At 38.0% G+C, this 16,702-nt stretch overlaps 2 protein-coding genes across 3 annotated transcripts in view; one reads left to right on the forward strand and one right to left on the reverse strand.

Moving 5' to 3' along the window:
- Nucleotides 1-762: 762 nt before the first annotated feature.
- Nucleotides 763-4,094, forward strand: LOC137972463 (mediator of RNA polymerase II transcription subunit 26-like). Of its 2 annotated transcripts, none has more exons than XM_068819213.1 (3): nucleotides 763-926; nucleotides 1,003-1,209; nucleotides 2,445-4,094. In XM_068819213.1, exons 2-3 carry the CDS (start codon nucleotides 1,180-1,182, stop codon nucleotides 3,462-3,464), a joined length of 1,050 nt encoding a protein of 349 aa, XP_068675314.1. In that variant the 5' UTR covers nucleotides 763-926; nucleotides 1,003-1,179; the 3' UTR covers nucleotides 3,465-4,094. The 2 variants fall into 2 exon arrangements, with proteins under 2 accessions (XP_068675314.1, XP_068675313.1); XM_068819212.1 differs by having other exon boundaries at nucleotides 1,003-1,077.
- Nucleotides 4,095-5,180: 1,086 nt separating this feature from the next.
- LOC137972462 (uncharacterized) overlaps nucleotides 5,181-16,702 on the reverse strand; it is a 22,971-nt gene continuing 11,449 nt past the window's right edge. Inside the window, exons 7-12 of the mRNA XM_068819210.1 lie at nucleotides 15,909-15,952; nucleotides 15,699-15,806; nucleotides 14,924-15,058; nucleotides 10,498-12,969; nucleotides 9,560-9,615; nucleotides 5,181-7,831 (exon numbers count right to left, since the gene is read on the reverse strand). Of these exons, the coding sequence (XP_068675311.1) occupies nucleotides 9,577-9,615; nucleotides 10,498-12,969; nucleotides 14,924-15,058; nucleotides 15,699-15,806; nucleotides 15,909-15,952 (2,798 nt within the window). The 3' untranslated portion in view covers nucleotides 5,181-7,831; nucleotides 9,560-9,576. The remainder of the gene's footprint in view (nucleotides 7,832-9,559; nucleotides 9,616-10,497; nucleotides 12,970-14,923; nucleotides 15,059-15,698; nucleotides 15,807-15,908; nucleotides 15,953-16,702) is intronic.

The raw sequence follows: 16,702 nt of genomic DNA on the forward strand, positions 1-16,702 counted from the left end.
CCTCTGTCCCCTCCCTAGAATGCGTGCCGCACGTACAGCACGATTAACTTTATTTTTAACTTTATTTTAAACGTTTTCCAGTCACTTCTAAATGCCTGGCGTTTGTCCCTCGCTCCAAAACTTTGTGCCTTCACGAGCCACCACATTGCAGTTATATGCAACAATGTGCTACAATACACACAACGAGAGTGTGCCTCGTTTTGTGGACATTTTGTCTTTGAACAAGTTACATTTAATTGCTGTCTTTGTATGGTACAGTAATCATGAACATAGCACCAGAAAGAATAACAATGTTCTACTCTGAAAAAAAGCCAGGCCCTACATCTCCACAACGGCCACTTTCTTCTGTTCCCAAGGTGGCCGTTGTGGAGAGGTTCGACTGTATGTCAATCATTTCTAATCATCGATCCGCAAAGAAACCAGAATAAAGAACTCCAGGTACATTATCACAAGTCCGAGATCTTATTTACAATTTCAATTAATTCAGTTACTGAATCACAGCTTATTTAGCACAAGCAGAGACTGAGAGAGGGCAACGCCAGAGGCTTACCCTTACTACAGGAGTTCTGACCGGAAGCGTAAAACCAACATCGATTTGTTTGCGTTGCATGAATTTCGTGAAATGCAATAGAATAGGTTGCTACTCTGCAGCTCCGAACTCGGTTGGATATGACAGATAGAAGTCTGGGAACTAGCGTCGAAAGATTGAGCCCGCGAATTTAGCACGCTTAGTATAAATAGCAGTGCGGTGTGACGTCAAGCATCCCATAATATAATCAGTGTTCTTGTCGGTCGGTCGTCATGTCTTGGTCTGCCTTGCATGGCGTATGGCAGGGAGGTAGAGCATCTAGCTTGGATACTCCATGCAGCACTCGCCACAGGAGATCAAAACTATCCTAGACCGAGTAGTAGACTCTGATGGAAATGTGAGTCAATTTTTAGCTTGTTTGAATGTTTCTTCTCGAAGAAATTAACAGTTTTCATGTCCATTATGTGCCATAGGTTTTGGACATGGCGGCGGTTTTGGAGGTAGTGACAATTTTAGAGCGCCTCCCGATCACCAAAGAGGCTCTTGAGGTGAATTGAAAGACTTTTTATCATAAGGACAGTTAATTATTATAGAATTTCTTAAAAGGCCGTTGGTTTTCAGAAGGTGGTGGAAAACTGAGTGGATGTAAAATGTCGATTCCTCGTAATCGCATCTCAAATGTAAGTGTTCCACTTACTTCATATGCTCTGGTTCATCTTTTGAGTAACTTTGAAATATCTTCTAACACGATTTTGAATTAAACTGATTTAAACTTCAGTTCGGAACAGTGCTTTTTTGTTTTATTACCAACTTTACAATTGTTTGAAATTTCTGTTAACGTCCTGAGACGAAATTGAATCTACAAGACAAAAGTGGTTGAAGGACAACATTTTCTCTCCAACTTTTTAGACATCGAACAGTGGACGACAAGTTATCGGTCTGTTTCATTTTTGATCACTCAGCGATCATTGCTTACTTGCAAAGTAGATCTTTTAATAGTTTTATGACGATTTTGCGGCTTTTTCCGGTGTCGATATCATGGAGATTCACTGAGGACTAAAGCGAAAAATTATTTACATAATCAATTCCGGGAAATGTACTCGTAACGGGGCCCAAGGTGACCTTCATGTCGTATAAGCTCAAATATTTCTGTTTGCTACAATTTCAACAGCCCGTACGTCACATTCTGGCCTCTTGTTAGATTTATTTTCTAATCATAAACACTAAGTTGTTATCTCATTCCCCTTATTCCTTTCATGATCTGGTCATTTACATTTTCGAGTTCTCGGAACGATGAACGGACACAATTTCAAAACATTTACATATGGAGAAACACATCCCTTTTCGACAGTACCCTCAAATACTCGAGAAAAGAAGTGGGTTTTTTGAGAAACAAACAAGTGTATCTTTTTCTCTTTTTTGCTGCATCAGGTCGGCTGATCCTTAATTAAAAAGGAAACGATACCCTTCTCTCACTTTTTACCTCAAGGTGTTTAAGTACCAGTGAATTGATCTGTTTGTGTCTACATCCACATGTTGCTTCGTTTGACCTTGGATTCTCTTTCAATCAAAGACCTGTTGCTGACTGACTCTATTGTGGTAATAGCAAAGAAAAACTTGGATTACAATTTTTTCTTGATGTGAAATTTTCATAGTCTAGACAAAAGATACAATGAATTACTGTCTGTTGTTGCTGTGATGATGATAAAAAGGTTACTTGCTTTGATGAAACCAATCGTCTATTACTTTGTTTCAATTTACAATATTGTTTCTGTTCAATTCCATTTTGTTACTTGCTGCAAATGTTTGTTTCTTGAAGACAAGTTTCTACTTTGACAATTAAATTGTTGGTCGGTTTCCCTTGAACCTAATGTGTATTGAATGAGCCCCTATTCATACTTGTTTTTCTTGATAGAAAACAAGATTGGGGAAGACAATCAACCTTCTTCGCAAGAAAACTACAAATGAAGAGTTAGCAAAGAGAGCTAAGGGACTTGTTAAAAAATGGCAAAAGCTTGTTATCAATCACCTGGAGACTTTACGTAGTGCAGATTCTCCAATAAATGGAAGTCGTGTCACATCACCACAGATTAATGGAACTCTTAAGGATACTGACAAGCCAGCATCTCCGTCTATTGATAGAGGAGGCAAATGTAAAATTCTGGAAGGGAAAAAAAGAGGTATTAAAAGAAAACGGGGCAGCTGTTCAAGCTCTGAAAACTCACCAACTGTGTTTGTAAAATCAGATGATTCTGAAAGCTTGCCTGGTACTCCAAATTCTTCCCAAGAGGCAGGTCTTGGAGGTCAGAAGAGTGTTCCTGGTCAGTCAGCTACACAATCAAGTGAGAGAGAATGTGCAGTTTCTGTGGTACGCGAGGCCCATTCACCTTTGTCTCCTATCATGCAGTCATCTCAATCATTAATTCCTTTGGTTGGAAGTGATGATCGTTTACCCTCAGCACTACAAGCGGCTGACTCGCAGAGTACTGAAGATAACAGTATCCTTTCAGTTGATTCTGGAATTTGTTCACAACCAAGTATTCAAAGAGTGGAAAAATTGAACCATGAAGGACAGACAATATTTAGTGAATCTGAATTGAATGATCAATGTCGATCAGAGACAACAGCCAACAAAGATTCATGCATCTTGCAGGTTTCTCATAGTAGTTCAATAGATGACCAAGCCATTGGATTAAATTCTAGAGCAAATATTGCTTGTCATTCTGATAGCGATGATGAACTTTCGCAAGAAATAATGTTAGAATCGGGGACTCTGCCATCACCTACCCCCAAGGAATTAATATTGGATGTCAATGTACAAGCCAATGGTGTAACAGGCCGATATGGGAGTGATGGTTCTTGGTACGATTGGACAGCAGTAATGCCTTCCAGTGATGGCATGTTGCAAGTATTACCGTATGTCATTCTTGAATAGAATATAGAAACTGCTATTGGAATAACAATGGCAGTTCACACAAAAGGTTACGATTTGGATTAAGAACACGACTGGATGTGAATAAGCCTTAATTCCGTAGTGTGCTAAACAACTGCTTCAGGACATCTGGGGCTTATTTGTCTCACAAAGTTGCATTTCTCAAAGTCGTAAATATTTTGCAAGATTTGTCCTTGTTAAATAAACTTTAAGTAGTAATTGCTGTCAGAAACTCAGATGGATAGTTGTGGCAAAATTTATTGTCTTTTTTCCTGTCATTTTAACAACCTAAAAACTTGAAAGAACACAATTTTGTTGTGGTGAAGGTGGTCAGTTCTGTTCTTCAGGTGCCACTTTAATAATTATTATAATAGTGTAGGTTGCCAATAACTCAACTTGCCTAAAACAGTGGCAATTAAGGAAAATATCGCCTGCAAATAGTTATGTTAATAAAAAAAATCACAACTTCTCACGACAAACACATCAGAGGCTGTACAAATTTTTTGATGCAGCCATAATGGGTGTAAATAATAATAATTATTATTGTTAGTGCAAGAGTAAAGTTGCTCCACAAGAATTAAATTGGTACATGTACAGAGTCATGAAAGTGTACTATTAAAACATTGAATCACACCTATGTGCTTTCAGCTATAATCACATTTCTAACTCACAATATTATTACAATATTGCTGCTCCCACAGAAATTATCTCCCATAGTCATCTATTTTTCTAAGGTAAAGGTAAAGTCTGCTACGAGCCTAGAAGGCTCATCAGGCTGGCACTTATCTCCCGTTACTGTAGCATGAAGCGACTAGGAGTATTTCTACTCCCCCCTGGATGGGATGCTAGTCCATCCCAGGGTTACCCCCATCATTAAATGGTGCCTATTTATACACCTGGGTGGAGAGAGGCACCGTTAGAGTATACAGCACAATGACCCAGCCCAAACCCAGACCACTCGATCCAGAGTCCAGGGCACTAACTGTTAGGCCACAGCGCCTCTATTTTTATATCATTTGCATAATTATGCAAACAAATACACCTGTAACTTAAAGTTAATTTTAAACACATTCTGGTAGGCAAAATTAGAGCTTAGGAAATACTTTGAATTTTCTCACCAGTGGAAACACAATTTCTCTCTGTTTGGAAAACTAGGTTGTAATGAAATGATGATGACTTTGATGATGAATTTGAAAATGAAACCAAAGATACTGAAAAGGCAAAAAGGAACCAGTTAGTGGAGGGGACATAGTTTTTGACTGGTTAACCAATTGACCCCTCAGGTGCCCTGGAATGCCGCCAGTTGATGATTAAAATCGTCCGATGTCAGACAGAGTAAAATCTGTGGTCTCACTCCCAGGAGTCAATGGGTTAACCTTTGCAAAGCATTGTGGACTCAATTTTAATACAGGTACACAGATCAAAGCCGGATGACCTGGGCAAAAAGGCATAAGATTAGGTCTTTCTCCTACTTTATGGGAGTGACTGACAGGTTCAGCCTTAGATTAAATTGATACTGTAGTTAACACTTTTGACTTCTTGATGAATGCCTGCAAGTGATAGACTGGTGTGAGTTCTATATGTACTGTCGATATACTTAAAACCAAGGTGAAGGCTTCAAAAACCATTCACAAAAAGCGTGGCCTGCAGGAGTCCAGACGATAGTATAAATGTTGAGGAAGATAGTAGCATACAAGAAAAACATGTCCAGTGTCATTGCTGTTCTTTCTATAAACAATTTTAATGAAGAGGGTTTTTTGGGGTTGGAAGCTCAGGATTTGTTAACAAGTTCTTGAAGGGTACTTAAAACAATGAGCTCTATATGAGTCTGTAAATCTAATGCTGATCCCCTGCAAATTATGTTAACTAATTCATTGCTTGTGAAACGAATGCAACACAGTGCTCTGCATGGGTTAAATTACAGAATGGTCATTCTGCAATTTACATACGGAGTACTAATCAGAGCATTCAATATCTATAAAAGTATTTCTTTTTACAAGGATACACACCTGAACTAAATTCTGCATTTCTGTTAGCTGTGAATCATTGACAAATTTTATAAAGTGGATTTCAAAAGCCAAGGTTCGCCTCGTCTTTCATATACCGGATGGGAAATGACTGAAAAAATCCTGGCTTAAACGGTGCCCATGTGTGGCACTGTAAGATGATTATGGGTTTGAAAAAAAAGTGTGTCTGAGCTTAGATTTGTTCACTTATTGGAGCCGCAGTAGTTTTTCACCAAGCCATGATGTTTAGTGTACCATAAGTAAAAACAAACAGATAATTTGCAACTCTGAACCCGTGAGACCAGCAACCTTTCCGCAAAAATGAAAACTTAAGAAAGCAAAAAAAAAGCCTTGTAAATGGCCACTTTCAATCATGTAGACAACATTCCTTGTAATTTTTTGAGCATTAAGGGAAGAGTTAAGACCTTGGAAGAAAAACATGGGTAGGAATAGGTACTGTAAGCCCTCCTTAACATGCCTCTGTCCTCCCTCACTTTATAAACAAAATTGTTAAAACCTCTCCATCAAGGATGGATAGTATTAATATAATTAAGCTCTACAACTTTACTGACTAGGACAAACTATTCCTGCTAGCAGAGCTCTTGTCTTGCAAGACCTAATGTTTCCTTTAATTAATATTTAAGAGTTTTCTTTAACTACTTATGAAAATAAGCACATGTTAAACAAGATTCATGTGATACGTTGTTGTACATAGACTTATATAGTCAGCACATACACCAGCTTGGCAATAAAAGCTATAGGTAGTGCTTGCATATTGCTACGATGTGCCTTAATGCGACATGGCGATTGACACACATCATTGCACAGTTGAAAGAGAAGTCACTCAGGTCTGGAATGGTTTAACAAAGTATACAGGAAATACCTTTTGAAGGAAGCATGTGCTACAATCTTAATTCCACCCTAACCATTCTCTTATGTAATATCGTTTTACAGCTGGAGCTTGGTAAAATAATTATTATTTCACTACAATATCAAAATTAACGTAAACAGTTTCCAAGGGTCATGGTGTACTTGGTTTTCCATGAGAGTAGCTGATAGTCATGAGTGGTTAGAAGTCAATCCTGGCTACCAAAACTTAATAATAATACTAATACAAAAATAAGATAGAGAGCTCGTTTTATAATATTACTGTTAATTAATAGGGACATTAACACATGAGTGGATGTTGAGGTTGTTAACCCATTGACTCCTGAACAAGAAAAATCGTCTGCTATTGGACGTAGTAAAATCTATGTGTTAGTCAGAGTAAAATCTACTAAGTCTCAGTCCCAGGGGTCAATGGGTTAAATGTTACAGAAATAAAGAAATAAATAAACACTGAAAGTTCTAAAAAAAAAAAAATGTTACAAGTTTTGTCATCAGCGACCAATTATTGCATATTGATTTTTGTTAGTCTGTTTTCTTTCTTTTACTTCCAAGTAAGAAACCCGTTGTGAAGTCTGCTTTCTTACTAAAGTTTTGTATAATCTTCAGCCTCGAGTCTACATCAAAAGCATACGATCACCCACCTACCCTCAGTCTATATTGAACAGCTTTGTTTAATCATTTTCCTTTTGGTTGGTTTGAAGCCCGGGGGTGGGGGGGGGGGGGGGGGGAAAGGGGGGTACTTGGGTCAATTTTTGCTGGGTATGTGCCGCTGGCACGTTTGTTAAATGGAATGTACTTTTCACCTACAGTACAAACATTCTGGTACATTCGCTAGCCGTAAATATTTAAAACAACAGCACCAACCATAGTCTAGGTATTTGTGCCCGATTTTAACAGAAGTCTAATGTTTTCTGTGAAGTCGAAATTGTGAACTCCCTAGTAGTATTTACAACAATGGGCAAAGAGTGACCTTAGCATTAAAGCCACTGTAATAGGTTTTGTTACTTTGCCTTGTATGTGCTTTGAGAGGTCACTAGACATTTTCTTTTTTGTGTGGGGGGGGGGGGGGGGGAGGGAGGAGGGCAGGCTGACAATTTGTTTTATCTATTAGGAAGAATTTAAGTTCACAGCTCATCATGATCTCCTTCATAACATCCCACAGGATTTTGGAGTTGGACCCTTGACTTCACTAACAGAACTTGTGATCTGCCAGTTCTTTGAACCACTGAAAGATGTTACAAAATAGCTTCATGTTTCAAATATTTCCCAACAAGACATCTGAAGACATGGAATGGACTGGCTGCAGAATGTAATTCTTTCCAGCAACTTCTGTGATTGGTTTTTCAAGAAAGTGAAGTAACATCTATTGAATTTTTTCTCTCAGGAACTGGCAGCTCAATCTCTTTTTGAAGTTGTCTTCTTGTAAATGCGACCTTCGGACCATAATATCTCTAGAAACCATGTGGACACATGTTACTGAAAAAATAATAAGAATCCCAAATCATTTCTTTGAATACACAAAAGTCTAAATAATAGTTAAAAGCTTGAACTGGGTGCTCCTTCAATTTTGAACGTACGTTACAATAACTTTAGCAAGAGTCCTTGAGTGAATGTCACAGTTGTGGAATAAACCAACCTACAGAAAAACTCAAAACATTCCCACAAACTCAACTAATTTAGTTAATGACACAAAAAGGTACAGTCTGAAAGTTACTTTAAAGTGCCACTATGACCAAAACATCAATTTTTATTTTCCTTTGGATTTCAAAACTATCTTAACTAAGCACTAAGTGACCCAAGTTTTAAGCCTTGATTTAAAAAAAAAAAGACACCAGTTTTTTTTAACTGGAATTTTCCTATTTAATGGTACACCATTACAAACTTTAAAATACTGTGAGAGCTGGATCGAGGAGAAAATAATGTCAAAGACTCAATAGTTTAAGAATGCAAGGTGTGTGTATATGAATGAATTAATATGCAGCATGGGAGTTTCGGGCTTTCAGACTTTTAAACTTGTGTTTTGCATAATTAACAATAATTATTCGCCGAAGGCGAAGTGATTATCGATGAATATTCACCGAGACAAAGTCGAAGTCAAAGTCGATATGAATATAAAAAAGAGAAAAAAAAAACATTTCAACGCGAAATTATCTTCACTTACAGTGGCAAAACAACTACTGGCAGCCATTTTGTTCGCCGAGGTGATTATCGGCTGATAATTCGAGATGGCGAGCCAATGAGAGCGTGTGATTTTGTATAATCACCTGTGCGTTTATACTAATTATATAATAACCTGTGTTTACACGCTGATATTTTAAGCCAGTGAGTAAATGATGTCATTTCCCAAGATCCAACCCTCTGAGGTCCAATCGGTCAGTTTGGAATGTCAGTAATGGCCGACCGTGAAATCCACAACTTTGGATAAAAATCAAAGCTTAAAATTTTGCCAATGAAGTTTTAAGCAACATAGTGGCACTTTATGAAGGGACTGTACTCTTCAAATAACCTTTTTCTATACCTATCAAATCTTTCACTATCAGTGACCTCTCACAGTAATAGTTTATGTCACCAGTGCAAAGTCTTGAATGAGCTTCTTGTGAGGATTACAATAGCTTCTCCAAACGGTCGGTCCTGGCCGACAAAACAACTTAAACTGGTAACTGCATGGTTAAGTCCTTATATATGACTGAGAAGAATTCCATAACATTCTGGAAACTTAATACACAAGTATTTTTGGAACAATTCATCACAATAATTACTGCATCACCCAGTGGAATGTCTTGGACTCAGGATTCCATAGTGTCTAGAAAGTTCCAGTATGTGCACTGTGACCACTTTCAATAACTTATTGTTTTCTTTTATGTAATCCCCTACTCTGAGCCTTCTTCCTCAACTATAGGGTTGAGTAAATAGTTCTAAATTGAACCTGCATGCCATTAGAAAAGTCTCAGCTTGTGGGGACAAGCCAAAAAACCTTTAAAGAATGTTTTTTTAGGCAAGCTGAAAACTTGGCAAGATGCAGCGTCATATTTTCTCTCTCTCCTTGTGCTGCCCTTACCCATACTTTACAATGCATTTCATCCTCACAATGATCTTTGCTGCTTCATACTATTGAATTGCTTCAGTTGTTCAGCAAACCAGACATTAATTTTGATTTTTTCATTCTTAGGTCACACCTGCCACAAACTTCAGCATACACTGTACCTTTAATGAGAATTCCCTTAAGCAAAAGAGTCAGCTTCGTCAGATGCACTTAAACTCTGTAAAATGGACATAATACACATAGATCAGGCAATCTCTTAATCATTACTCCATATTTGTGGAATAGAGTTTTGTAAGGGGGAAAACCAGAAAACCGAACCAACAACCTCAACCCACACGACAACAAGTCGTGGAGTAACAATAGATAGACTACAACTATATGTGACTACTGCTTGGAAGGGACTGTTAATGTTTGCAGTAAATGTATTCCTCAACTAACAGCTGCATTCTAAGGTTTATGCACTTATTGCCAAAACACAATGACATGATCTTCTGCTACACAAATGCCTTAAGGTTGTGTATAATGTGTCAACTATACAAGAATCTTCACTAGCAATAAGCAAGTCCTTGAACAAGGGGTAGTTAAAAGAAACAAAGAATTATCACACTATTCTGCACTATTTGTGAGCTTCTGATATTATGGTGACTATTTTGCTATCACAACAGCAGCCCCATAAAAGCTGGGAGACAGCAAGCACTCTTATCACTATGACATGTGCTCCTTCAATTGATTTATTTAATGGGCTTTACTGACCATTAGGTAACTAAGAAACAGAGTCTGTAACAAGTTAAGTGCTCCTGTTTTGTTACAGGACACTTTGTTTTTCTGTTGTTGATCTCTTTGGAAAACTTGTCAAAAAATACCTTGAATGGTCTCAAAAATAGTTTTGCAAAGACCACAATACGCTACTGTACGTAGTAGGTGCTGTCTATTAGAAAGTATTTTAACTGCATTTAGGCTCCAATCCTGATTAATAGTTAAAGTGTAAGACAGTCCTTCATACTCTTTTCATCAAAATGCTCAAAATAATGACAGCGATTTACATTCAACTAAGGTGGTATTGAATTATTTACAAGAAATTTCAAAGAGAACTACAAACCTCATTTAAAGTCAAAGATACACCAGTCCCTGGTTTAGTTGGGCTATCACCAAAGGGATCGTCACTAAAAAGACCTTTGTCTGCAAATGGGTCACTTACATCACCAAATGGGTCACCAGAGGGAAATGCTGAGAAGGAATCTGACAGGTCATTTTGAAATGGACCTCCCTCACCAAATGGCACATCTACCTTGGCTGGAGTGAACGCTGCAAACAAATCATCCCCACCAAATACTGCTGGAAAGGGTTCAGAGCTTGAATTTGAAGTTGTGAAGGGATCTGAATTGTCCTTTAATTCGTTACTACCAGCAGATTTCTGATTGAAATCAAAGTTTGTAAAGAAACTGTCACTGAAAGGATCTGGCTGGTCGTAACTCTTCTTTTTCGGGGGAACTTCTGGTAAATTAGGCCATGATGTTGTCCACTCAGAATTTGCCTCACCATTGTTGTTTCCAAGAACATTATTTTCAAAAAAATCAGAGGAAAAAGGATCTGGAAAATTCTCTTTCTGGTTTGAATAAACAACTGCTGATTTTTCATTTAAATCCACTCTTGGTGGTGGTGGAGGGGGAGCTTTCTTAGCACTGCCTTTCTTTCCTTGCTGAGAAGAGTTTGAAGGTGGAGATTCTACAGACAATTGTGAGCTTATGGGAGTCTTTACAGGTGAACCTGTTGAGCTTGAACCTGACGGTCGCATGGGAAGGGGTGGGGCAGAAACTACTGGGCGTGGTGGAAGTGGGGGTGGTGCAGTTGGAGAGATGGGCCTTTCTGATAATGATAATCCTGATTCTTTAATCTGGAGCCCAGGTGGCTGTCCTTCTTTCAACTCTTCTTCTTCAGCATCCTTAGTGCTTTCCTCATTGCTTTCCTCAGTGCTTTCCTCAGTTTCTTTTACGTCAGCATTGTCTTTTGGATTTAGTTCTAATGATAAATTTTCCTTTAAAGTGGGAACTTCCCCAAAAGCATTAATGATGTCAGATTTGTAAGTGCCGGAAGTCTCCTCTGATGTAACTATCTTGGGGTTTGCTTCTGGTGTCAGAGGGCTAATATCAAACTCGTCAAATGGATCCATAGATGCAGAGGTAAGTTCCTTTTCGGCTTCTTCATCATTGGCACTACTTCCTGCAGCTTGTGAAGGGAGCGGAGTCATGAGATCTGAATCAGCAACAGGAAGCTGTGCATCAGAAATTGACATGACATTTTTGTCATTTGAAGACTCTACTTTTTCTGAAGATTCAAAGGCATCTCCAAATGCTGATGAATCAAATGGAGAACCACTAGCATCTGCACTTTTTTCACCAAAGGCATCATCCCAGGCAAAAGCATTAAAGGGCTGGCCTGAAGAGCTTTCACTTTCTTCAGGAACTGTGCCAAAAGCATCATCCCATGAAAATAATGCTGATTTATTTGGGTCAGCTTTGGCTGTAACAGCAGTGTCATCTGAAGTAAAACTCTCTGCCCAAGAAAACTGTTGAATTTTAGAAGTGGCAGTTACTTGTGTTTCAATGGGCTGTGATTCGCTTTCTGTAGTTCCAATTGCAAGACCTTCACTACAGGTTTCATTGGACAAACCTTTGTCTTCATCTGATTTTTCGGCTGAACTTGGCCAAGGTTCATTTTCTTTCTCTGTAAATGAATTATTATCCCATGAAACACTCCCAAATGAGTTTTCAACATGGATAGCTACCTGCTCAACCTCTCCTTCGCCCATTTCTCTTGGACTGTCATCTAAAGTGGTATCAGTGTTGAGCTGGGATGGAGCAAATTTCTCTGAAGAAAAAGCTGCTTTGAAACTGGTCTCTGCATTTTTGATGTCTCCTTCACCTGAAGGAGCAAAGGGATCACTTGATGAAAAATCATCTTTTACTTGACTTCCTCCAGTGCTGTCACCAAATGCAGAATCAAATTTTGCAAACGATTCTGTGAAAAACCCTTCTCCAGAAACTGTCAGGGTTTCTTCATCATTGTTTGTGGATGCAAAGGGATCAGAGGTCCTTGTAAATAATTCAGTATTGCTAGTGCTAGTATCTACCACATGAACTTTGGAATCCTCCACATTTGCTTCCTGCCATGTCTCTTCCATATGCCCCAAAGAAGGAAATCCAACTGAAAAATTTTCCTGGCTTTGATTGTCTGCAGGTTGATCATGATCTGACCCTGCAGCTGTTGTTCCTATTTTGCCTGCATCAACGAATGTAGAAGCATTCCCTGGTTGGATTCCCTCAGCTGTTTGATGGATGAAAGAATTACTTCTGGAATTCTGGCTGCGAGTGCCTGATGACCCAGATGAGACTGAATCACTTCTTAGCACAGAAATGTCAGCAGAAGATGCTATGGACACTGTGTCTCCTATTCCTGATTCACTTGGTACAGCTTCAAAGACTGAAGGGCTAAAAAATGCCTTATCTGAACTGTTGTCATGAGTGGGGAAAGGGCAATCAGGTACTGATATCTGTGACACTTGATCAGGTTCCTGAATATAACAGCAAACTGAAATTAAGTCTTCAATAATATAAATTTCAGTTGCAATTACATAACTGATGTGTGGAAAATATCTGTTGCAGGTCATTTTGTTCCTTAGGTTAATTTGCAACCAGACTTAGTCATTTGTTTCAACCTTGGTCAACTTGTTTCAACCTTGGTTGACTTGTTTCAACCTTGGTCGACTTGTTTCAACCTTGGTCGACTTGTTTCAACCTAGATCAAGTTGTTTCAACCTAGGTCAATTTGGGGAAGGTACAAAACACAAGTCAAAGGTCATTGTTTTACCAATACAGATATACCCGGTAGTGCTGACTTTCAGGAAAAAGCCTAGGGGCCAGTTGGCCCTTAAGTTTTCAGATTTGGTCGCCAGCTCAAGTATTTTAGTTGCCAAAAAATTTTGGCCTTTCGGGCCTTATAAATTTCAAGAAAAGGTAAACTGCAAGAGAGGCCGAATCAAATATCAGAGCAAGTCAAGTGGCCTTGACATTAAACAACCATATAATCAAATATAATATAAATATCTTAGCAGCCAGGCTGGTGAAAAGTTAGTCACCAGTGAATAAGATCCAGTTGCATTGGCGACCTCAGTAGTCGCAACGTCGAGCACTGAGATGGTATCTTAAACGGGGACATAGTTTTTTCACGCTGTTAGCTTAACCCTTTAAGCCCCGAGGGGTTCCCCATTGACGAGTGAAATCGTCTGGCGTTAGACAGAGTAAAATCTATAAGTGCCATTTGGCACTATCAGGGCTGAAAGGGTTAAACACTCATTAAAGCTAACCTTAAGCCTAATTAGGCCTTTAGACGTAATGTTAGCATTTGTAAATGGTTTGGGTTGTTTCTGTATTGGTAAAACAATGACCTGTGACCTCTGTTTTGTACCTGCCCTAAACTGACCTTGGTTGAAACAACTTGACCTAGGTTGAAACAAAATGACTTAGTTTGGTTGTAATTTAACGTAAGGAACAAAAAGACCTGCAACATAACCATTCGCTAATGACAATGATAATGATGGTGATGATGATCAGACTACATGTATGCTACTTTGGGATTTCCCGTATCAGACATCATAGAATCAAGTACAAGGAAGGGTTACGTTTTTGCAAATGATGGCCATGTAGTACTAACTGTCTTATACTTCAACAGACTTAACTATTAGAGGGTAATGTGAATTGCTAGTTTTCTACCCATATAAACTATGTGAGCATTAGCCCTACTAATGGAAATGGGCCCACACAAGGACAGAGAAAAACTCTGCTGTTCACATTACCATCTAATAGTTAAGTCTGTTGAGATAATTATAAGTGCCACACAACCAACGTTTGCAAAAACATAACCCTTCCTTGTACTTGTACATATTCATTGCCGTGACATTGACATCTTAAATTTCCACGACCTGCTCATTCGGTAGAGCAGCAGTGATCTAACCCGAAGGTTGTGGATTCAATTCCCACCCTGGTCAGAGTTTTTCCCTGTCCTTCTGTGGGCCCATTTCCATTGGTTGGACTAACGCTCACATGGTTTATATGGGTAGAAAACTAGCACTTCACAGTACCCTCTAATAGTTACCAGTAAGTCAGATCATAGAATCGACCATAACAGGCTTGACATGGTAGTTCTCGACAAAAAGGAAAGACGATGCACTTCTAGACTTAGCATGCACATTTGCTAAAACACTCCTGGCGCCAGTTGTTCAAACAATGGATAGTGCTATCTGCCGAATAAATCACTATCCAGTGGATACCGTAAGTAACAGTGAAACCAATAATATTGCGCTATCCAATGGATAGTGACTTATCTGGTGGGGCCTGAAGCCAAAAGGAGCACGAGAAGGTTGAAAAATCCCCCAAAATACCAAGCAAGGACAGTAATTTAATTCACAATTTTTTTCCCCAACCTGTACGAGAAAAGAGAAGAGGAACAGAGATAATTGTCAGCATTACCTTGTCAAAGGATTGTAATCGACTTGAAAGTGGTGATGACTTGAACGTATCATTATTTTTCTCTTCATCTCCTCCATTATTCGGCCTTTTTGATGATGGCACAGCATAAAGAGGAGGATTATCACTATTTGGAACCTAATGGGATAAAAATAAAAGATTAAAACATCCTGGAAACTCCAATATTGTAAGAAACACCCCATAGCAGACTATGGAGGTTATTGGGTTAAAAACAACTAGTAAGACATGGTCCGGATATGAGATACCAATAAAAAGGCTAAATATATACATCGTGATGATAATAATAATAATAATAATAATAATAATAATAATAATAATAATCGTTATTATTATTATTATTTTTAAATTATTCACATATCGTAAATAGTTTTCTATCGTGAACATATAATTTAGTTTTTAAAATTTGTAAATAATTTCGATATATAGTTTAAAATTGTAAATATTTACTAATTGTTTTGATAGTTGATTTAAAGTTTTTGTTATTATTATTATCATCATTATTATTATTATTATTATTATTATTATTATTATTATTATTCTCTTTGGACTTAAGTGATTAATGGTGACCTTTCAATCCATCATTGCTCATTGAGGGCCAAACACCAAGGGTGATAAAGGAAATATTATTAGAATTCCCTGCCTATAATAATTCTAATAATAGAGTCCAGCAAAACATTAAGTCTTCACTAAAATTTAAGTCAATTTCCAGCAGAGGGAGGGATAAGAAATCTAAAGAAATGTGAAAAAATCCACTTACCTTATAGTGTGGCTCGTTTTTTTCTGATGGTGGAAGTGGTTCTGCATACACATTATCTGAATGACCACTAGGTTGAGCTTCCTTGTTATTTCCATCTTTGTATGGAACCTATGGCAATTAACTAATTAATTTATTTATTTATTAAAATTATTGCAGAAAAGTAAACTAAAATTCATTGTTCCTTGGACAAGGAGAACATAGAAAGCATACCTCATAAATACCATCAGAATTTTGCAAACTATTGACATTTGGACCTGAAAAAAGAAACAAAAAGTAACTTCAAAATATGTAAGCAGGCATATTAGCATAGTGGTGGATATTTACCTTGCCGCTTTGCGGCTCAGTAAATATGATTTTAACTCATTTATTCTTGCAAAGATTACAATGTTTTCTGGCCCAAATTCCATGTGAATAGCCCATTTCCGAGTTAATGTCTGCCTCCTCTTTGAAACAAGTTTAAGTGCGAAGTTTTTCTTATGAAAATTAGTTTTCATTCATATGTAAAGTAGAACTAATAACCATTACAAAAACTTTGCACTTAGACTCGCTTTGAAGAGGAGACAGCCATGAACTCGGAAATGGCCTATTGCTCGCAGGTGAATAGCAGAGGATATCCGGAATTTGAGTAGCCAATCATCGCGCATGTTCAACCCCATCCACTGTTTTAGTATACACTACTAATAATTACGTATTCAATAGATAGATGTACTAGATAGATAGCCTATTGACTAAAACACTGAGGAAAATTAATAATAGCTGGCATTCTTTATGTCCTATACACTATTCTCATTATAAATCTCCTTTGAGAACGTTAGCTGTTACAAAGGCAGCGACAAGCAAACTTCCTTGAATTCCTGAGCAAATAGTCGCACATGTTCTTAGCTAGCAGGAGCTTCTGGAGCCTATGCTGCAGGTTTGCAGCAACCTCGCTGAACTGAGACTTACTAGATTTTAATGCAGTAAAATGTAGTTCAACAAAGTTAACAACAAAGATTGGTAGTGGT

The sequence above is a fragment of the Montipora foliosa genome, chromosome 10 (genome assembly GCF_036669935.1).
Source record: "Montipora foliosa isolate CH-2021 chromosome 10, ASM3666993v2, whole genome shotgun sequence".
In the NCBI taxonomy this organism is placed as follows: Eukaryota; Metazoa; Cnidaria; class Anthozoa; order Scleractinia; family Acroporidae; genus Montipora; species Montipora foliosa.

Coding starts and splice junctions, on each gene's coding strand:
- LOC137972463 (XM_068819212.1), top strand. CDS start 864: ATGCAGCACTCGCCACAGGAGATCAAAACTATCCTAGACCGAGTAGTA. Junction 927..1,002: donor TAGTAGACTCTGATGGAAAT/GTGAGTCAATTT, acceptor TATGTGCCATAG/GTTTTGGACATGGCGGCGGT. Junction 1,078..2,444: donor TCACCAAAGAGGCTCTTGAG/GTGAATTGAAAG, acceptor TTTTCTTGATAG/AAAACAAGATTGGGGAAGAC.